The sequence below is a fragment of the Scomber japonicus genome, chromosome 13 (genome assembly GCF_027409825.1).
Source record: "Scomber japonicus isolate fScoJap1 chromosome 13, fScoJap1.pri, whole genome shotgun sequence".
Taxonomy (NCBI): Eukaryota; Metazoa; Chordata; class Actinopteri; order Scombriformes; family Scombridae; genus Scomber; species Scomber japonicus.
In genome coordinates this window covers 22,762,432-22,786,290 of record NC_070590.1, presented here as the reverse complement: position 1 = coordinate 22,786,290, position 23,859 = coordinate 22,762,432, and the positions used below count along the sequence as shown (strand labels likewise).

The following is a 23,859-nucleotide window of genomic DNA, read 5'->3' as shown; positions in this document are numbered from 1 at the left end:
GCAACGTCAGTTAAATGCTCCATAGGGCGCAGCCAATAACAAGCTTTTATCACAGTGACCGACCGACGCCCTGACGCGTCAACCCCTGTAAGTCTTAACTGATAAGGATCCCATTAATTTGTTTTTTCTTGGTTTCTGTCAGCAGAGCTTTCCATCAGCTTGCAACTTCCACTGCGTTTTGTGTCGTTCTCAGTCACTGTCTACACATCCACATCTCTGAGAAAGCTATTAAAACACTCTCACGTTCACACACTCGCAGCCCAGGACACATTAAAACGTACACACGCTACACAAAGCATGTTAACAGCGCCCTTATGATCTGTTGCTGTACTGCTCACACTCTCCCAGCAGCATGTTCCCTGCTCACCGGTGGGGAGGCGTTGCAGTCTTCCATTTTGAAGAATACTCTATGTTGGGTTGCCAAGGGGTTTATCACTTTGCTAGTGTGCTGCTGACATGTCTGTTTCTACCATTCTGCTGTAAAGCTTGCAGTGAAGTGACGACATACACCCTTTTCACAGAGCTTTGCATCTATTGATGAAGGAGACACTTGGTATTACTGCACTCTGCCATTATAATGCTGCATTTTCAGCCGTCCCTCTAAATGAATGTGGTTTCCTGATATAAAATGTTTATCTTGTGTCTAAATGGAAGAGGATCAATGCTGAATGGATTTGCTGTATCCTTCCAGCACCACCGTGTAGGCGCCTGATCCAGAGAGCACTTCCTGCCATAGTTGTCGATGGTCCAGTAGTTGGTCCTGGGCTACAGTGCAGTAAGGTAGATGGACCGGTAATGGATAGAAAGGCACATTAGTCCTCCATCTTGTCAGCACTTCCCCACTACTTAGCACCACTCTAAAACCGCACCTCGCCCATTTAATGGAGATCGCTCTGATTTCATTCTTTTCTAATGTCCAATAAAGAGCTAAACTATAAGTGAGGATAATGTATGCTCCAACAGATAGTTGTGCTTAGTAACAGGCCATCAGACTACACCCTGAAACTTTAGATAGGCACCATACCAACAGGAAGCAGCTGAAGCATGAATATGTGGAAAAAAGTAACTTAGATGATCAAAAAAAGTTCCCTTAACTCCTTAAATCTATGCTACTGTACATATAGAAGGTATGATAGCATGTTTGTGTACAGAGCTGCAACTAAGGATTATCTTCATCATTTTTCATTTCTTCAAATTCCTACAACAATTACCAAAAGTGCCCAAAGTGAAGTCTTATTTTGTCAGACTAGTAATTTAAAAACTGAAGGTATTAAAAAATGAGAAAAGTATCAAAGCATCATGTCTGAGAGGCTGAAATGAGCAATTGTTTGGAATTTTTCTTGATCCATTATCTAAATTTTTGTCAGCTACTTTTCTGCTGATCCAAAGCTGACGAGTCATTATCAGCGCTAGTTGTTCACGTAATAAGATGCTGACAGTCAGCATTGCCACAGCTTAATGTTGCTGAGATCATAGTTGGCTGTTGCTTAACTGCTTCGTAAATGGTTAATATATAACAATGAAAAATGAATTAAGTAGGTCTAGATTATTAACTTTTGAAAGGAAGAAATTCAGCAGTGAAGTCAAAAAGAGAAAAAAAAGTAGAATGAAGCCAAATAAGAACAAGCACACTTTTTAGGGTAAAAAAAGTCTTTCCCCTAAGGTCTAGCAGAGAGGTGATGTGGTCATGTGATCTAACGGGCTACTGGTCAGTGAAATGCATTGGCCTACGAAGGAGCTTTTAACTTGGGTTGTCCCAGTGCTGTTTGACCTAATGCAGCTCCATCTCTCAGTCAGCGTTGTTTCTGTTCGGTTCAGTGAGCCCGTGGCCGGAGCGCAAGCTGTCTCCCGTCCCTCTCCATTTCCTCAGTGCAGTAAACGGGATGAAGCTGCAGTATGTCATGTCTGTGGTGGCCTGTCTGCTTGACAAGGTGTCAGACACAGCTTCGGTTCAACCCCCTGCTTCCAGGCAGCAGGTCCCAGCACATGCAGTCCTCACCCTCCCTGCTCTCCATCTCCCCAGCCTCCAGTACCATCTTTGCCTGTACCGTCCTGCCTCCTGAAATATGGTTTTTAATAAAGAGCACGGTAAATGGCTGCTCTAGCAGCAATAAAAATGAAGGATCTTAGGCCCTTGGCTGAGGAGTGTCTTGAGGAAATAGGAAAGCAGTAAGACAGTGTTTTTGCCTTACAGCCTGGTCGCACAGGAGAGTTCAGGCAGAAAGGAGGTAGGGAGCAAGAGAGAGAGAGATAAAGGAAGAACGTAAAACTCGCTGTTCAATCCAAGAGAACATTTGTTTTATTTACATTATTCTACCGAATTGTTTGAATTTCATTCGAGTTGAGGAAGTAGCAGGATACATAGTGGCCTGCTGGAGAAGGGCACCAAGCTCATTTGCATTCAGAACAGTGATCCCTTCTACCGCCATCTGCATAAAGATGGAGGAGAGAGGAGAAGAGAGAGGACAAGAGGCAGGGATGGTTTCAGGGAGGAGAGAGCAGGAGGGGTGAACAGATGCAGAGAGAAAAGAGAGCTGTGACTTTTTTCCTTTTTTTTTTGTCCAAAGAATAACGCAAAGAACATGTTCAGTGAGAGTGTTTCTGGGTAAGAAATAGATATAGCAGATAGGGCCATGACTTACGGTAGAATGGGAAGATAATGTGTCATATTCTCTGGAGATTAAATGTGTCAAAAATCAAGTCGTGCAGGCCAGATTTGGCACCAGAAGATTTTGATCCAGGCTGCGTACGAATCTGTGCTGCCAATTCATTTTGGACCACCTACATCTACCGTGAGTGGGAAAGAGACTCCTTGTTGCCAAACGCGGCACAATACATCCACCCTTTAAACATGCCTGACCATCACTCACCGGCACAGTTTTACTTATGAGCTAAAAACATTTAATCTAGCTGTAAAAATCTGTTTAAAAAGGGAAAACAAATCTGTGAAAATCAATGCTGAGCTGAAGGCAGGCGATCTGAAGAGAAACCAAATAAATCTTGGCATGTTCTTGCCATCAGGACAAACTCGTCAAGATATTTGAGGAAATTATCGGTTGGATATCCAGCAAGAGGAATGTGTTGAGATCTAAAAGCTGGTGGAATATGAGGAGGATGCAAGGTAAACGTGGATATGTACCCCCCCCCCCCCCCCCCCCCACACACACACACAGCCTGTGAAAGCCTTCCAAACAAAACGGTAGAACTAAATACATTTAAAGCTGCTAGGTCTGACATAACCGCAAGTCTAACACCATGTAAACAATTTGAGGGATTGTGACAACGGTTATACACGGAAAATGTAGTGTGTTTGATTTCAGGGGCATTTCACTGTCCTCTAGTCTGTTTTCTTGCTCTCTCTCTCTCTCTCACACACACACACACACACACACACACACACACGCGGTAAAACATATCCTTGGGGACAGCATCAGCCTTGTGTAAGCAGTGACCCCTGACAATAAGTGACAGATTTCTGACAGGCAGACAGATGTAAAATCGGTTTCACTCATTTGCACACCTTTTCCCCGGGGGTTAAAATGGGAGACTCTGCAGCATCCGTTCAGTGAGTATGTTTAGTGTACAAGGCTCCCATTCACATGACACTAGAGTTATACTTGCACTAGTTTATGGTTTATTTTTCAATTTTTGTGTCAAAAAACAACAATGTTAGTTAGAAAGATTGCACACTAATCCAGAGCTAGACTTCATATATGAGCAGCAGCAGTAATGCATAAACATGTGCTGGTTGAGTACTCTTTTCAACTCTCAGGTGAGCCCATTAATCATAGACTTTTTAACATTTTATCATTAGACTTGCTTACTATCGTTGGCAGCATATGCTCTGCCTCCAAAGTTAGACTTTGATCCTGTGTTCTTTTACCTGCCCATCTGCCTTTTCAAACGTTCTCCACAGGATCATTAAAACAAGAACACGCAGATAGCCCGCGTAAAGGTGAAGGTTTTTGCCTTATGGTGATCTTGAGTTTTCCACTAATTTTGCCCCAGGAGGCCGACACAAGGCTGTGTTTGGCCATGTATTGTATTTACTTTATTTTCAGCTAACTGCTGGACTAACGTTAGCAGTTTTCAATACTTTTTAGTTTCATCTAACCTTATTTAAACCTAATATGTAGAAAAGTATTAATTTGCTAATAACAACAATAACAAATACAGAAATATTGTACATTTTATATAAAGGGCTATACATGAATATATATTATTTTGTTTTCCAATTAGTCATTCAAATGTACAGTTTGTTATCCTGCATAGTGACTTTACTTATGTTAAAGCAGCTGTTATGAACAAACCCTGGTGAACTCCAATAACAGAAATCGGAAAATACATGGGATATTGCAGACATCCCAACTGACCCGGAAGTTCCGGGAGTCTCCCACATATTGATAGCGGCTCCTTGATGTCCGCAGATGAGATACAATCTCCCAGAATCTGGATTGAGCAAGCAAGAGTGTGCTGTAGGGAGTGACTTTGTGTGTGTGTGTGTGTGTGTTTGTGTGACTATCCTGATAGCTCTGTGTTGCTGTTTATTAGACCAATCCATTGTATTTACCCATAGTTTACAGCTGGAGTCAATCATCATTGTAAACAACTTTTATAAAATGAGTGAAAGTAATGAAGTCACAAAACGTTACATATGTCATTAGAAGCTTCACCAGTTCAGTTAGCAGTAATTTAATGCATTCAAATGTAAATGTGCTTTAAAGATAAAAAAGATGAAAATATGCAAGTTAGTCCAGTTTACTTGTTGACTACTAAACCTTAAACTATACAATTTTCATTTATGCAGTGGAAACCATGGTAGTCTTCTATAAGCTTTAGCCGGCTTTAGCACTGTTGCAGCAAATCTGTGATCAAATCTGACAATGTGATGCTACTTGTTACAAAATAAATAAAATCGAATAGTTAAAATATGTGTCTACCAAAATGATAAATTACTCTATTGACCATGAAACAGTCCAAACCTGTTATGCTAGCTAGCTAGGCTATGCTAAAACGCCTGCCTCATTGATGAAATGATCAGTAGTGGCTTTTGAGCAACACTGACTATTAAAATGCAGTAATGTTGTTAGTTTGACAAGTTCTTCAAAGAAGAGTTTGGTAGAATTTAAGAAACAACAGATTAATAGAATATATTGTTTTTGTAAAATGTCAATCTCTTCCTCTACTGGTTGAAACAAAATGTTGATAGAGCTAGTGAGTCACTGTTTGATTTAGTGCTTCACCAAAAACATATGACTTATCCTGCATTGCTCATGCAAAAAGTGAATGTCAGCAAGCCAACACAATTAACATTATGAGGATATAATGTTCAGTCAAGCAAAAACATAGCATGCTGCGATGAGGCTCTAACTGGTACGCAAAGCAGCTGACTACCAGAACATGTTCTGTATGAGTTTTGAATATTTGATAAAATGTTAGATTTAATTAAATATGAGCAATAAAATTATAATGCATCTAATTGCTTAACAGAGTATTAACACCATGAAGATTGTATACGTGACTGCTGTATACTGAAAAATGTACATCCAGAGAACGATTAGTCTCAATAACCAATAGTAATTGAGACTGGCAGTAATACAAGCCCAGGGGATTATCGGAGCATATATTCTTTGGTAATCTCCTTGGTGTCTTTTGGCTCACGCTATAGAGGTTTCCCTACACAAAATAAATCCTGACTAACTTATTAAAATTACACTATTCCAAAGGAGTAACTGGAGTTTACTGTAACACAAATGTGGAAACGAGTAGAAAAGTTCACACTGTTCTTACACTTTCAAAACAAAAAATGAGAGCCAGAAACTAAACTTTATCTCTCAGTCTGATGCATAGAGAGAGAACTGAACAGACCTGGGATTTCACACTTAGGCTGACTTTTTTACGACCCCTTCCAATTGCAGTAAGAGTATGAGAGTTTCATCCAACTCACCGTCTTCAGTGGGTACATAAATGTTGAGGTAAAGGCAGTCCTCACTCTGGTTCTGGACATAGGTTGCTGCAGCATCCAGGCTGTCTGTGAACCACACTGGTAGCATGATCTCAGGCAACACCCCGTGCACATTCTGGGGACACACAGGCGCAAAATGGGTGGCATTGCGAATCTCCTGCCAGGAGCCTGGAGCTTCAGGAGGCTGGAAGCGGCGCTCGCCGATAGGTGCAGTGGCGTATGGCACACCTAAGTACTGTTCCACGGGGCCCAAGATCTCATTGTTGAGCTCTTTCCTGATACCACGTATCTTTCCATAGGCTGTGGACACTATGGGGTGTTTTAGGTCAACCCGTTGACATGAGGAAAGGGTCAGGTGTAGCACTAGTCCTAAGAGCCACGCCAGACAGTGATTAGCAATCTGCTGAGAAGTATAATGACGTTTCCCACCATAGCCTTGGTGGCTGGCAGTATTGAGAGGAAAAAACAACATGTCCAAAATAAAGGCTCTTTTAGTCATATCACTGGGACTTGAGCTGGGTATAGATAGGGATCACAAATTCAGTGGGTTATGGGAGATAACAAAGGCAAAAAGAGGATTTGTGGAAGGGGAGAGGTTAACAGATTTCCTAGGGTGACATGGTGAGGTGGTGGAATAGGTAGCATTCTCAGGTAGGACTTTGTGGTCTCATCCGTCTTCCTCTGTGGAACTTCTGATGGGTCCAGAGCTGCAGTCAAGGAGCCAATTACACCTGGAAGACACAGACAGGTTGCAGGTTGTCAGTGTATGTGAATAGGTGTGCTCTTTAAGCCCTGTCAGAGTGTTTAAAAAGGTACAGGAGGACAAAAAGCTTCTCAGCCAAGAGTTGATTTACCCAAGATGAAGTGTCAAAGAGCTAAAAAAAGACAGATAAATGACACTAAGCTAAGGGACACCAGGGGTTAAATCTGTTATTTCATGTGATTTAGTGGTCTTATAGAAGATGATCGATTTAATTTGAAAACGTCTAGTCCATGACAAATTACCCCCTTATGGTATGGTTGTTTCACTAAATACCATTGTGACACCACATTGCTGATACTGAATCATTCTAACATAAGTGATGCATCTACACAGAAGCCGAACATGCAGTCAACATGCACACAACCAATCAAATGAAACAATGAGCGGCAATTATTTATTATATAGGTGAATAATCATTGTATTAGTCAAAAACATTAAGAAACTCAACATAGGCCTGCAATGTTCCATTTACCTGAAATGAGTGAACATTTAATTGACAATAATTTAAAAAAAAAAAGAAAAAAAAAAGGCCTTAATATGTGCACATGATGTAATGCATTCCTGGTTGGCAGCAGATGATGTACTGTAGCAGCAATAAATTATTGAGGACTTCATCACTGTTAAAGATGGACTACTGGATCATGTCTCCACCTCATTTGTTTTTTCTATGTAGTCACCTAATGTTCTGTATTATGTCCTTATGCAATAATTCCAGACACACTGGATATTTGACTTGAATAGTTATAATTAAACATATTTGGCTCGTCTTATAGAGGTTACCAAGACTACAGACGACCCCATCAAATTTTGTCACGTTTCACAGGCTTCACTGCTGCTGATAAAGCAGCACAGCACAAACGGCGTCTTAATTGGAACATATACATCTTCACTGAATATGAAAGCACCTGAAAATTTGCTACTATGTGTCATTCCTCAATACTATCTATCTATTGCTTAATTTATCTTCAATATTAGATAGCCAGCTCATTGCCACTTAATCAACAACTGCCAAGGAGAGTGACGTGCATGTGCTTTTTGCCACTGCAATGCCATCTAACTGCAAATATCAATCTTGACTCACAACATTAGAGGCATTTTCAGGCTGTATTTTATTAGACAGATGTTTGACCAGTTATGCCAGGCTCTGGGTGCCCTAAAGGCTCTGTTTAGGCCAGATTTGCAAACACATGTATCTCAGATCTCGTGGTTGTGCCTAAAGTCCATTTCACAACTGACATCCGAATGTGACTCCAATTCAGCTCCTGCCAAAAATAACTTCCACATCACCTCCACAAAAGTGTTGCCTCCCCATTTCAATTTGGGTTCAAACACTCACAGCTGCATTTAGAGTTGTAAACTTGCGATCACATCACCGCGGGCGCACTGTGGGGCGCTAACTGTGGAAAGGTCCTAGAAATATAAGAAATATTGGAGGTAAATGTTGCCAGTATAGAGATTAAACATGAACTCTAAAATGTCTGAAATGATGAGGAATTTGGGTTTTTGCAGTTATTAGGTGGGAATGGGAGCTTCCAATGAGCGTGTGAAGGCAGGGTCACACGTCTATAAATATTTAGTCTGGTTGCAAAAACATAATTTGTTGTCCAAAGGGAAACTTTTTCAATCACCACCGTGTAATGTGGCCTCAGCTTCATTTTTTCATCTTGCAGATAATTACAGTACTTTGAAGTGTAGAACATATCTTGTCTTGTAATGAAATTCAACCACAGAGAACGCAAAGAAATAAAAGCATGTTCACACATCAGTATGAGGGAACAAGCTAAACCTCATTGGCCCCCTGCACCCTTTTTTAGCCATCCACATTGTGTCAGAGTTAGCCTTTTCCTCTCAACTCAGTTCAGTTGGTTCTTGCTTCCACATCATTACAGATGAATGGGCAGTGCTTATCTCACTCTGGCTTTGGGAGACGGAGTCGTTTAGGTGTGATAAAGGCTTTATGTAGCGCTAACTGTTGGTTGAATGCCACCTCATCCGTCCACCCTCAACCCCACAATATCCACACTCCGCTGCCAGCCAGCAGACACGAGGGATGACGGTAAAACGCAGTATTACAGGATGTTCAAAGTTAGATGTGAGTGGTAGTCTGCTTCATGAGGACAAATCAGGAACAAGCTGTCTGGAAAAATATATTTGTTTCTCTACATATTCTGATGGACACCCTGAATTCTCATCAAGAAACATTCTTAGTATGTAAATGTAGAAAAGTTGAAAATCCAACTTAATGGTAAAGTTTTATAGAGTACATGTTACCCTCTAAATGTTGTGTCATTGTGAGGAGGTGACGTAAGAGGCCAATGCCCCTGTTTGAAATTAGAGTTTATTTTTAATTTATTGCAGCCAAAAATGTTTGATTTTGCAGCTGGTTTTCTTAAAAATTGTGATACAATATGTGATGTTTTATGTGCTCTTTTTTACGGTGGCCGAGACCCGCCATAGCTGCAAATAAAAAGAAACGCTGCAAATAAAAAGACACACTGCAGCAAACAAAAAAAAAACGCTGCAAATAAAAACAAACGCCGCTGCAAATAAAAGAAACACCGCAGCAAACAAAAAAAAAACACTGCAGCATATAATAAAAAAAACGATGCAAATAAAAAAAGACACAACGGAAGTGGATTACCGGGGACTGTTTTTGCCGAAACACCGGAAGAAGAAACAACAACAACAGGACTACGAATTGGAAAACGAACTAGAAAGTAAGTGAAAATGGTAGTGTTTGAGGGTGACTTGTCTGTTTCAGCCAACATGGGGATGAGGATCGGAACTGCAGACACTTAAAACACGCTGTTCCGCCTACGAGACGGGTCGTAGGTTGGGAGGTAGCCACAAGTCCTTCTGAATGTTTTAAACACCAACCCTTAAACATATTTATTCATGCCGTACATTGTTAGAAAGCATAGGTTGCCCTGATTCATTCAAGACCACTCACGAATTATATTGGTTGCTCACAGCCGTAATAGTATTCAGCCACTCAGCTAAAGTAAAAACAGCTATAATCTCTACATACCTTCAAAGTCTTCCCTTTATCCACAACGATCATCTTATGACTCAGGACTTTCTGTACAGCTCGCCAAGTATCCATTCTTGTGAAATATGAAATCCGTTTCCATAACATCGAAATACTTTCCTCAATATGTCCATGTATTTAGTCCAACACGTAACGTAATAACACAAATAACAAACCATATACGGCCCCTTTTACGTCTTTTCCTGACCTACACCTACACGTACAAGCAACAACTTCTTCCGGTGTTTCGGCAAAAACAGTCCCCGGTAATCCACTTTCGTTGTGTCTTTTTTTATTTGCATCGTTTTTTTTATTATATGCTGCGGTGTTTTTTTTTGTTTGCTGCGGTGTTTCTTTTATTTGCAGCGGCGTTTGTTTTTATTTGAAGCGTTTTTTTTGTTTGCTGCGGTGTGTCTTTTTATTTGCAGCGGCGTTTGTTTTTATTTGCAGCGGTTTTTTTTGTTTGCTGCGGTGTGTCTTTTTATTTGCAGCGTTTCTTTTATATGCAGCAGCGTTTGTTTTTGTTTGCAGCATTACTTTTATTTGCAGCTATGGCGGGTCTCGGCCACCGTACTTTTTGCAGTAAAATTGCAAGCAAAGGAAAATAATGCAATTTAAAAAAAAAAAAAAAAAAAACTACCAGTGAAGGGTCATAGGTTTTTACTTCTGTCAATAAAAAGCAGGCTACATATCATAGAAACAACTATATTCCAGTACTCATTTTAAAATGTATTTTCTGAGCATGAGAAACATGGACTCAAAGTTGAATAAAAAATAAATTACTGTAATTGAGTACCATTTGTAAGCCTTTATTAAAAACACTTTCACCTCAACATTAGTGCCCAATAAAAATCAGTCAATAATGCCATTAAATTAAATCCATTATAACATTTTTAAAATAGTTTCATTTCCAAAGTGCCCAACTCATGTATTAAACTTCAATTCAGCGACCTCTGAGTCATCCTCCATCTCCTTGCTCTCAAAGGCTCCACGGCCTTGCTCAGTCCTAAGATAACAAACTCTGCCCACCATCTTGTTAGTTTAATCTCTATCAAATCTGTAAGCTTTCGCTTATGTTCACATTTTCGTATAGTTTCAATAAACTAGAAATGTTGTTAATTAGTGAGCTTTAGAGGTGCTAGCAGGCAGATTTTGTGTCTTTCAGGCAGAGTCGGGACAGCTGTTTCCTGTCTAAGCCAAACAATTAAACTTTATATAATATTTAATAGACAGATACTAGTGTGGTATCAGTCTTCTCTTCTTACTCTTGCAAGAAAATACATAAGGGCATATTTCAAAATGTCAAACAAGAAAACAAGAAGAGTGTTCAAAACTAGATGTGAACAGAACCACCTCAAGGCTGAACACAATCCAGCCACAAACCATGAAAAGTAAGATGAGCGTTCAATCGAAAGGCTGCCAAACAGATAATACAAAAACACACACGTGTCAATAACTACATAATATATACTGTACAGTATATTGTATAAAGCGTGTGGTTTCAAACTGCATTATAAATCACACAAGAGCTCACAGTTCTACATTACCCCACACGTTCTGATTCTAAAACAACCATCTGTGCTCGTGTAGCGTGTCCGCACATGTGACTGAACATACAGCACAAGCCCAAGGTCAGAGCACCTTTAATATACACAGCAGATCCAAGAATGCATGCACGCTAGCTTGCCATCGTTGAGTAGGATAAAACAAGTGTGGTTCAAGTGTCTGAATCCTGTCAGATTGTTCTATCTATCACTCACCTCCTCCTTGCATGTTCTGCCGATGACGTACACACACAAGCGTTAAGTCCGATGAGGCATCAGATGTTGCATGTGAGTCAACGGTGAGTACAAATTGGTCTGTTCTCAACCTCTCACATGTGACTTGCAAATGGTAGTACCCTAACAACCCTAACATCTGTTCACATCAGCCATCCGTGAGTTGAGACGGTGTCGAACAAGCATCCTCACACATAAAATGGGGATAAATTGACACACAAATCACCGAGCTGATGTAAACTGTGGTTTGGTTTTCTGTTTTATATAATGGCTAGTCCTGTCAGGTGAAGCTGTTTGAGAAGGTAATGTCTCCCTTGCCACTGGGACACTTTTATGGGTATATTTTAAATTGAACGGTCAAAGTTGTTTGTGAAAACTTTACAGAACGGCGGCATTTGAGTAAAACGCTTGCCTTCAGATTTTTTATATTGCTTTGCTTCCACTTTGGGTGTTAAAACCACATGCACTACTTCAGCTGTCAAGCTGCTCTCCTCCGCTAGTCAACATCTGTGGATGACAAGCAGCTTAGCAAGCCAGAAACAGAGTGCTGAGTTTTTGACTAAACTTGAGCATCTGCTATGTACTCTATCACTATGCTGAGAGAAGCCATTTTTAATTTTAAAAAGAAAATGAACCTTTGATGGCTGCATGTTGTATTCTCTGGACACCAGTAATGTCTATACACAGTAATCCATCGTGTTTATGCATCTATTCCTAATGGGAATGAGAATCTTTGGATGGAGACATCAGTAGAGGAATTTGTATGCAATTACATAGAAAGGAAATAGCTACAAAAATTAGTTGTTAAGAATTAAGTGCACAGATTACATTTACGAGCATTTCATATGTTAAAAGTATTTTTGTGTAAAAATCTGTAGATCTTGTGAGCCAAAGTGTTGCTGAAAACATCCAATACCAGTCAAAAGTTTGGGCACATCTTCCTATTCTCTTCAGTGAGTAAGTGTGTCCAAGTGGTGCTGTATACCGTTTTGAATAAAGGAGATATTTTAGAGGCCTGTATGTTTTCTTAGACCTTTAATGGACCAGGCAAGATGAATAAGTTGTCTTGTTGATGAAGTGAGAGGCTAACAGAAGAGCGTCTCCTGAACTGGAGCTAAGATTAGACTTGTCAGCCTGCAGATGTGGGACCAGCCAAAGGGCCTCATCCTCTTTTCACACTACACATTGAAGCTTTCCAGAATCCGGTCCAATGCCTCCCCGTGCAGACCTCCAGGGTGCGCCGGGTGATACAGAAATAGGAAACAAGGAAAGACTTGGCTTCCACTCCCGAAAAGTGCAGCGAGACAAGTGAATTAATTTACTAAGCAGCCAGCATTCTCTTAGCGATCTGTAACAACTATATGATGCTCCATTGATGCCGAGGCAACAGGATGTATAGGTGAAACATTTGGCAAGTCCTACAGCGCTGAATAAATTAGTGCATTTTAAAATGGGGTACTGATGAATCAATTTTGAAGGGTCATCAGTTAATTTTAGGTCGCAATGTCTCAATTTCTTTGGATCAAATACAACATTTTTTGTCTTCGACATCAAATAATGGAGACCGAAGCCCTTGAAGACAAGGGGAGGGCCTTAGGGGGTAATATTTGGAGATTTGGCTGACTTAATGTCAATCGAGCTTTTAACCATTTGGGGATTATTGTAATAGGATCACTGTGGAACCTTGTGAGAGGATACATACAGTATGTATTCTGTAACATATTCTTTCAAGCTGTGGAGATGAAAAATCACAACTGACATCGACAGTGCCAATAAAGTCTTGGCTGATATTAATGTCTGTATAATATTTAACACATCAGTAAGTTGGTAAAGAATTTAAGCCTGACGTCGATAAAATGGAGAATTGCGATGATCATGGAAACGCATTTTATTTATTTCACCACGAGCCAAAGAAGGATATCTCAGTAACTGCAGTATTAGTGCCATGAAATTTGGAATGCATATTTGCAGAGTCTTTGTGCCACCACCACTACACCAACCCTGTCATCAGAAATATTAACACTGAATGGGCAGGTGATCAGAGCACATTTATGCTTACCAGTGCCCTGTAGCTGAGTGGAAAGTCATTGTACTCTCCACTTTGTTCAGTTGCACCATCTCTTCTTACTCTATTGCTTAACTTAGTTTCCTGACACCAAAACAGTGCCACAGTGCACTTTCATGTTTTTTGTGGGTGAGGTTGACTATTTCATACATTAATAATTATAGTCATGTAGAGCACTTTGGCCCCTGATTCTGCTGATGTCAACACCTAAACAAAACTATGTTGCATTTGAATCTATACATAACTGCTACAGCAACAGGCTCTTTCCATTATTTACACTCCATGAGGTTTACATTGGCTTCACTCTCAAGGAAAATGGCAACTTTGCACAATGCCAAACCTTTTGATTTTAAATATTTGATGGCCTTTTTTCTGGTGCCATCCTCAGGAAAGGTATTAGACTTTAAGCAAACTGTCAAATCAATATCATGAATCAACTAACAAAAAAAGATGTTCTTTGGACCTTCGGTGACCCATCAGACTTTGTCTACTTTTCACAATCCCTCAAAGTACACTGTCGCTGACACAGTTTGGATCCCAGACACATAAACACATGTGAACACACACTGACTTTTTTAATATATCATTTTAATTTTAAGCTTTTATGCACATTTATTTCCATCTCCTACTCAGTCTGAGTCCATTTCTTGTTAAATATCTGTGACTAACCTGTTTTTGGACAGCAAAATCCAAATAAATGTTCATCTGTCTGGGAAAATAAACATTATAAATTGTAAGTTCTTGTCACATTGTGTATTTCAAGGCCCATAATTGTAGAAAACCACTGTGTTATTAGTGCTGATGAAGGCAGCGAGCTGCAGCCCACAATTTATTCTATAAGCTCTCCAGACTCCACAAGCAGCTCAATCAGATACCCCCATCTGCCACTGCTGTCCCATCCTCAACTCATTCAATCTAGACAAATGTGGGGCTATTCACAAGGAAATATCACTTTACACTTATTGTAATTGCAATTAATTCAGGAAATGGTTGCAAACATCTTATTCACCAGGATAAAGGCTTGCTGGACAGCTGCAGAGGCCGAGCTCAATTTAAAACACAAATTAAATTAAAATGTGATAAAACAAATTAAATGTCAGTATTTTTCTTCCCTGTACTGCTGCACAGACTCATCCCAATAATTAACAACATGAAAACACGAGTGAAATTAAGAAAAAAAGTTAAAATGATCAAGTAGAAGTCAATTAAAGTGGTCTTAATGAAGCTGGTTAGCAGCAGCAGGCAGGATGAACAGATAGGGGATGTTAAACAAAAGCTCCTTTATTACTGTTACATCCCCCAAAAATCAATGTGCTGCTGTTGGTGACCATCGTTTTTCCTGCTTAACACCTGTAGATCACATGGAAAACCCCTTTTATCTTTCAACTCCCCACAACAGCACACAGACACAGTCAGACACCAGCTACTGGTCCCTGAAATCTGATGCGGATGAATGCCGCTGCCTCTAGCAGCTTGTTACTTTTTATTTATCTGCCGTCTTAGCCTGTTCGGTAATTGTGAGTGGTTAAATGTGTCATAATAAAGCCGAGTAGTGTGTACAATCTGGTGACACACTAATTAGTGATGAACTAGGTGAAATGCTAGCTGTGCTAGCGTGTGTATAGGTGTCTGTGGGCGAAACACACAGTTTGAGGGAGCGGTTTGACAGCTGCTTTGCCTCCAGCTTAAAGCTAATTTAAGAATAGAATGGCCCAATAAATTAAATAGAGAAGCCAGCACGGCCATGTTGACATGATTGTCCGGTCTCACTGCTACACGGTGCCTGCTAAGTGCAACAATTCTGGGTGATAATGATGTTGCTGATGATAATCTTTTTCAAACCTACAATCTAGAGAAAATAGAGGAAACAGAGAAGGTGCACAGATGAAGACAATGCATAAAGGCATGTCTGGAGGGGTGCAATTTAAAAAGGAGATTTACAGGATAACATTGAATTAACTAGCTTACGTTCCTCGGGCGGGCACGTTCAACGCTAAGCCCCCCCTAGCAAAACTGCAATCAGCTTTATTCTTGACTCCAGACTGCAGGAAGAGTCGAAAGACCCCGAGGAGCTCAGGCTGACAGGAAACTCAAAAGTCTTGAATGTAGCCACGGGCCAGACGTTGCTTTAGCCTACTTTAAATGTGATCATTAAAAAATGTGACAACACCAAGCCAGAAGCCGACAATATCCCCCAAATTTACATCATCGTGCTTTATCTTGGAGTGAGAATGAACTGACGCTCAGTGTTTTCTCTCAGTTCCACACAGTTCATCTCGCAAAGTGTCCCGTTCAACCGAGGAATCCCGAGTAATATGCTGCCGCTGTGTGTCTCATGTTCTTGATGTGGGTGTGTTATGAATGTTTTGCTGGCAATGTGTGAGTCTGACTAATTCATTACCATCTGTGACAGTTACATTCAAACTGACAAGCGAATCCCTCTTCCTTTATCTGAAGAAGGTCTGGATGGGACGTGTAGCAAGATGGTGAAATAAAATTACATAAAAGCCAAAATAGTCAACTTTATAAATCTCTAATAAGAAATAACTCCATGATTCACTGTTAAGTGTTGAGACTGTAATAGAACAGTATATAACTAGACACAGTAGGGTCCAAAAGTCTGAGACTACTTTCCCATTCACTTCAATGTCAAATATTAGTACTTTACATAAAAAATATTAGTTGTATATAATAAATATACAATAAAAGCTGGAGTTTCTTGGAACATGCATCTATTTTCAATTAAGCCTCGTTCTCTACAATGATAGCCTCATATCATCAAATCTGTCCTCAAGGGGCATCAGAATATTTGGTTTATGTGTCATTTGTTCACATTTTTTTGCATATATTTTGGGTTCATTATTATTATATATAAGTTGCTTATAATGTAAAGTTCCGCACACAGCTATAACTAACACAGGAAGGAGTTCAAATGTACAGTTGTGAGGGCATGGACAGAGCAAAGCGTGAGGTCAGGATGACTTTTTTTTTTTTTGAGGGTGAGGAGGAGTTGACATCAGTGGCAGAGAGGGGGAAAACGGTCGTGGCTAAAATAGAGGCAGGTGCAGGCAACTGGGGTGACATGCATGGTTAAGTGGTTCGCTTGAATGTCAGGTTACAACTCATCTTGTAATCCCTTTCCTTAAAGCTCCACCGTACTGATAGTCTGTGGAGATGCTCAGCAGCTAGAAGATGAAACCTGCTGTACACTGTAATTAATGTATGTATTATTAGACCATAGCGTGTTGAATTGCATGTAATTAAACAGTTGTTTTAATGGTGCAGATTTACTGAGATATATTAAAACATAGTGTATATCTTGTTTAGGATCAATGCTTAGGATTAATGTCTCTATGTTTAGGATCAATGTCTTGCTGCAATGTTCTAAAGTTGGGGGTATTATGTATAGACATGAGCTACGAGCCCTGCAGTTCACCCAGTGTGGAAGTGAACATCCTTTAAATGTCCCTAAAGCTGAAAGTCAGCACTTTAACCTCATTTTGCATCTGATGTGTTGGAGTAGAACCAAAACACATCATTCTCCCAGTACTTCCTGACTGTGCCGTACATCTTTCCTAACAACCATCCTGCCAAACATGAAGTTGCCCTTGCAGCTCTTTTCAAATCATTTTCTAGGGCGTCACAAGAGGGAAGCACCGATGTTTACAGTGGTTTTCTGAGCCACAATTGAAAAGAAAAACATCTGTTTCTAGGAGGCAATAATCTAATGAAGCGCAGTATGTTATCATGCAAAACTTTATTAGATTTAGTAAGTAATCTGCCTTTTGGAAGGTTGTCAGGTGAACCAGTTTGATATCTTAATAGATGACAGAAACTACCAAGTTATAGAGTGAATATCAGACTAGCTCCTAACCCATTGGAGGAACTTTTTTTTTAAAAGCTGCTGTTTTGCACATTTCATTTCCTGCTGACGTGTTTTTGCAACAAAAGCTATTTTCAGTCAATTAATCATCAACATTGACATTTTAGGAGTAACTGACAGCTCACCAAGACGGTAGTTACATTTACGCCTTATATTCTAATTAAGACATAATCCAGTTATTGCTGTTGTCATATTAACACTGTCGATCTACGTCAGGAGTAATGTGAGAATAACATCCCCAGATGTCATAAAGGCGTTCTTGTGCTGAAAAAGGACATGAGGGGATTTGACCGGACAGTGTTTGTTTCAAAGATGAGTGGTAGTTGGGTGTTTTGTGAGGAGATCAACTCCCAGCAACAACAAGAAAAAAAAGTCTTTCTATATTCTTCTCTATGTAAAAATGTGACTGTGACCAAACATACCCTGCTGGATGACTTTAATTTGAACTGTGTGCTTAATTGAAACTAAGTGCTCGTTTTCGGTTGTCACAGTAACTAAAAGGTTGCAACCATGACCCTATGTTGTTCATATCACCAAGACCACAACAATCCCAGCCTGTTATATTCTAAAAGCTGCATCCAAAATGTAAGCTCTTTACATAAATAAATCATTGGTATCCACTCGTGTTTTTGTTTTCAAACCGCGTTGGCATTTTGTTACCTGTTATCCCCACACACAGTCCCTTGTGTAAAGACTAATATGCTTTTAAGGGCATCCTCAGAGTGCTAAGACACACATGTCAGCCACACCTGCTTCAATCTTACATAAGATCATGTGAGTGTAAGGGGGGAAAAAGGGAAAAAAATTAGGCTGGAAAAAAGCACACATGGTCGACACCGTACGGCACATTTACACAATAATACTCATTGCTAGTGAAGTGTGCAGTCAGTGGGGGGATAGGGGAGCACAGCTGCAGTCTGGATACTGCACCAGTGTGGGCAGATGAGGGCCGTGCCAGAGAGCTGGAGAGAGATTTAAGTGCAACAGAAAGGTGGGAACATGGAGTTATATTTCAGACACTGAGTGATATGTAGACATAATAAGACAATATACTGTAGGTTGAGATGAGATAATGAATGGTGACAGAGAGGAAGGGAAACTATATATAAGCACAAGGAAGGGAATGCTTAGGTTATGTGAATTGTGGAGACAAAAATGACTGTATAGTAGGATCGGATACATGCTTGAGATCATTATTAATATAAAAATACAACAATCCTCACAATATGGCAAATATATGCACAATCACATGTAAAATGATCAATTGGTGTTGAATGTGATAAACTGACTGATCATATTAGCTTTAAATTATTGGTATATTTTACTTGGAATAATTAATAACAACATCAGTCCATATCATTATTGTAAAATACTGAATTCCTCAAACACCTTGGCTCCACAACTCTATATATACCTGAGAATGATCAATATACTGCAAGTTTGTGCTGTACAGTATAGCCAGTCAGTCTACTTTGAATAATAATGAGTAATTTATATGAGAAACAATGCTTATTATGTTGTGTAGAAGAAGTCCGAACTTAAGGCTTGAAGCAGCATGTTTTAAACAATAGCTTATGAATATGAATAATGAAAGTTTGGTTTTAAAAAAGCCTTTGTTCAAATATAATGATATTACCTGAAAACAATTAATAAAATGGGAAATAAAATAGTTTATTCACAGTACTGCATCCATTTTGGGTTTGGTGCAGTTGTACTGGTGCTGTTTTGCAGACTAGTGTCAATAAAAAACATGTCTTGTGTAGTTTATTTGCACTAATTTTCATTTTAAAAATCTTTGACAATTTGGCAATTTGATGTTGAATGTTGTAAAAATAATCGAATAAGCATCTATTGTGTCTTCTTGCAGTGACACCTGGTATTCGGTCAGAGATTGGGATTTTTCTTTTTGTGATATTTCTCATTTAAAAGGAAAGCAAACACCAGAACATCATAAGACAGATCAGACACTGGCATTGTCACCACTGTTATTTAGAAATAAAGTTAAATGTTTAATTGTTCCGTATAAAATATGACACGCATGAAAGAGTTAAGAGGTGCGATGACTGGGCTCCACTAGACTGGAAAAAACTGAGAAGAGGAAAATTCAATGTGATTAATTTGAGATGCTTTTAGTTATTCCTGATATGATTGCACCAACATGTTATTGTCTGTCTTCAAGCATGTGGCATCCATTTGATTCACTTTGTTTGTTTAGTTTCTCATAACCCTGCTCCATAACTGCTGTGGTAATACACAGTAGTCCAGCTGAGTTCTGAGTATCCAAACAAATTAATAATTGAAATGTTTTCAGAGAGGCTCAGATAAACTGCATAGTGTTTTTTTTTCCTTTGGCAACACACAACCATTTTTCTCTGAAATCAACCAGTGGAGCTCAATGTGTAAATGCAGGTACTCCCACAATATCGACAGGGGATCCCAAGAATAACAAATTAACTTTTGTTGTTTTTCTTTTTTTTTTCTTACCCTTGTTTGCTCAAGAAAGGGAAAGTGGTCATGTTGCATTACACGCTTCTGAATAACATAAAGATCATCCCAGGCAAAAAAAGGATCCCTGACATTTTCATACTAATATTTTGACTCCCAGGAAAATTGACATACTGTAGTGGCACACAACACTTTAGAGTAGTAGCTAGTAGAGATATTGGTCATATTTTGACAGCAGTTCTGTTTTAAATATTGTAAACAAATTGGTTGGTTTAGTAATGTGAGTTTTTTTAGTTGTACTTGCAGACACATTAGTTATTCTTCTATTATATTGCTGAAAAAGTAGCTGGTCAAGGAGAGTTTGCTGGAGTATTAAGCTCCACTTGTTGGGAGTCAATGGGGGTCACCAAATCCACCGGTGCTGAAATCTTAAAAGGATAGGTTCACAATTTACTAATAGGTGCCTATATGGACACTGATGTGGTTTTTAGACTGAGTTAGTCAAATAAAATGGGTATTGTCCACAATTAAAATCTGTTTAGGAAAAAAAAGACAGTGTTTTCCTTTTTTCCCAATTAATATTTGTCTACAGCCATGATAACGGTCCTTGAAACCACATATAGTTGGGGATATTGTACAAATGGGATAAATAAGGAGTTGCAGTTGTTATTTGTGAGTCTAGTCACACACTGGTTTCAAAACGTAGGAGCCATGACAGCATTTCTATGTGTGGGAGAGAACAGGTGCACTATGTTTGACCACAAACAATTCAAATAATACATAATACAATCATCTACAAACCATGCAGCTGGTCCTATAGCTATACACTGTTCATCTGTTCAGAGAGGGGAAAAGTAAACTGCCTTCTTTTTTCTAGCCAGAAGAGTTGAACAACGCATCCTGGAACATGAGCCTGCTTTATTGTCTCACACTGAGGGAGTTTTGACTAGGGATCATCATTCATTTGAGCAAATACATACAGTTTACTTTGCCATGCTATTCAAGCTGCCACAACACAAGCAGCTGCTGAAATTTAAATGTTGCCTTAAGAGGACTGCCATGTTCAGTGGAAAGCACATCTTGACAGATGGGCTGGCTGCATTGATGATGTGTAAGTTCACTCAAGTAGAGCGCTGAGGCTCGCTGTATGTGATGTATTCTGCTGAAATGATTTGTATGCCCAAAAGTGTTGAGAGGTTTCCTGTACTCCAAAGGTACCCCCTCTGAGGTCAGCTGAATAAAAGATGGGGGATGTAATTTGGGTTTCGGCTTTTAAAACTGACAAATCATTCAAAAGATGACTTTTATCTCACCAATTTTTGATCGTATGCATGATTTCTCATATACAGTGTTTACATTGTGTTGTATCTCCTCTGTTCTTCAATTAAACATCCCTTAAATGGTTTATTTGACAGGACAAATGCAACATGCTGTGTAAAATATTTAATGAAAAGTAGACAGCAATATAGTCTCAGCAACAATTGCCTATATAAGCCGATACTGAAACCTCATAGTAAAATTAGATGCCATGCAGTCTCACTAAGTCCAAAATTCAATACTAAAATAGAAAGCACTGTTAATAAATTCCCAACATGTTTATTGCTATGCCTTTGTGTTTATGGCTTTCCAAAACATGGATGCATGTTCTTAAATTGGGAAATGAGGCATCATGCTGGTTCAGGTAGAGCACTGGGCTCCATGTGTCAGCTGATCAGTATCAGCTGACTCTTGCTATCACCTATCACATTAAAACACGGTAATTAGGTGGTCTTGATAATCTGACAGGCTCACACTCTTGCTCCTGTGATTACTCATGTCACTGCTTCTGTTACGGGGTTGTACGCCGCGCTGAATCTCCCGTGCTGCTTAGATTCATCTGTTGTACATCTGGACTTCTATTTCCAGTAAACCATCCTTAATCCTTAAGTGTCTGAATAAACTACCTGATATTTTGCAAGAGCACTATACTGTGTAGTAGTCTCAGCAGTCATCAGTGTAACCCTTTGGTGGTACTCACATGAAACTGCACAGAAATCAGTTATATGACATAAAAGACTTCAGCTGACCTTGATGTCCACCAAGTTCAAGTGGTTTGTTGGATATACATTAATGTAATGTAAGGGTATCTGCATTGTGGCATCAAAACACTACTCTGCAACCTATACAGCAGACAAAACAATAATCTAATAGATTTTGGAGAGAACTTGGAGAGCTAATGTTACTTGACTAGCGTGCATTACCAACCAGCACTGTGAATGAAATATATTGCAATGATGCACAGATGAATTTTGCTGTTCCATTTTTTGGTGAAACCAAGTCTTACGCATGCTTGTATGTATTGCCAAACAAAGACAGTGGTGCCCAGATTTTAAGGCTATCTGTCCTGTCAATGCAATTCGCACCCTGATGGTAAGCCGGATGGGTACATTTCCATCAACTCTCAGCAATCTACTAACCCCAACAAAAATTAAGGAAATATTGCAATTTCAATGATCTGTGATTCCAAGTGAACCTGCTCTAACAATTCAGGTCGTCATAATCAAGTCTTTCCTAAAAGTTCCATTGCAGTGACCTCCCTTATTCCATCTTATTTTACAATGCTGACAGTCATTTCTGAAATTAAAATTTTCACGCAGTCCCACTGTATTATATGGCACAAATCCCATGATGCCTCCCTAATATAACAATCTATAACACATTTCATCTGTAATTATAGTTTCTTATGCAAAAGGAAATGGATTTTGTTAAACTATAGGGAGCATAGTTAATATAGGGAATATTGTAAATGAGTCAATTTAGCTGCGTAGGAGAAACATTTCTTTATTTTTAAGATAACATGGGAGCCAGGGTTCCCCTTCGTAGTGTTACCCAGGTAAATCAGTTTTAATCTGCATTCAAGCCTAGCTTCATTTTTTTCATATAATCTGAAACTGCCTGTAAAACTGGCAGAACAATCTTTTCCACTGCTGATGTTTTGGCCTGTTGAGAACATGGTAACCCCATTATCTGCACATGTTGTGGCTGTTTGGGCACTCAGTGGAGCCCAGTTTATTTTTGAGTTAAGAAGAAAGGACAATGATGTTTACCAGTGAATCTATATGAATCTGGGGTTGATGATTAAATTAAATATGATAGTCTTAATTAACTTCCGCCACATACTGTACAGTGTATGATTGGCTTAGGACCAAAACATCTCATATGGGCGGAGAGTAACCTTTTTGCATGTCACATTGAATCTTGTAACATTGAGAACTTACTGCACTTACAAACAAAACACTGACATAGTAACCACAAACATTCTCACCCCAATTTTTAAGCTTGACCTCAAATATAAAAATAATGGTCTATTTGGACTAACCCAGAGACTAGACAGCCAGGAAACAAAAACTTTTAACATGAACTATATACTAGAATTAAAAGGGACATATCATGCACATTTCTAGGTCTATTTTTTTTTAATCTGGGGCTTTACTGCAATGTCCTAACAAGATTTACAGTTCAAATTCAATTAATTTAACTGACTGACTTAACATAATTGACTCATTATGCAGCCCCTCAGTTCAGCTTCTTACTGAAACAGACAGTTTTAGCTCTGTCTCTGATTGGCCAGCTCTTGGAAACTGCCTCTCAGGAGACTTCCGCCGGTTCCGCAGAAACGTCAGAAACCATTAACCGGTACTATTTCACTACTTTATGTTGTTCTTTAGTCGAAATTTCAACTTCTCAAACACATCTGCACATGTTTGAGTCATTCATGGGCATGAGTGATGAGCCAAGGTCATCTCATTGGCAACGAAAATCACAATAAGCACAATACATAATATGTTCCTTTAAAAGAATGATAGCCTTTTCACTTGGAACAGTTTGTACAGTGAATCACAATGCACAGTGTGCGAAATATGGGGGGTTCTGGGGGACCTTGGACCCCATAA

At 39.3% G+C, this 23,859-nt stretch overlaps 1 protein-coding gene across 1 annotated transcript in view; it reads right to left on the bottom strand.

Moving 5' to 3' along the window:
* Positions 1–23,859, bottom strand: part of nlgn2b (neuroligin 2b) — a 61,594-nt gene that overhangs the window by 30,178 nt on the left and 7,557 nt on the right. The window contains exon 2 of the mRNA XM_053331938.1: positions 5,948–6,696. Within this exon, the coding sequence (XP_053187913.1) occupies positions 5,948–6,464 (517 nt within the window). The 5' untranslated portion in view covers positions 6,465–6,696. The remainder of the gene's footprint in view (positions 1–5,947; positions 6,697–23,859) is intronic.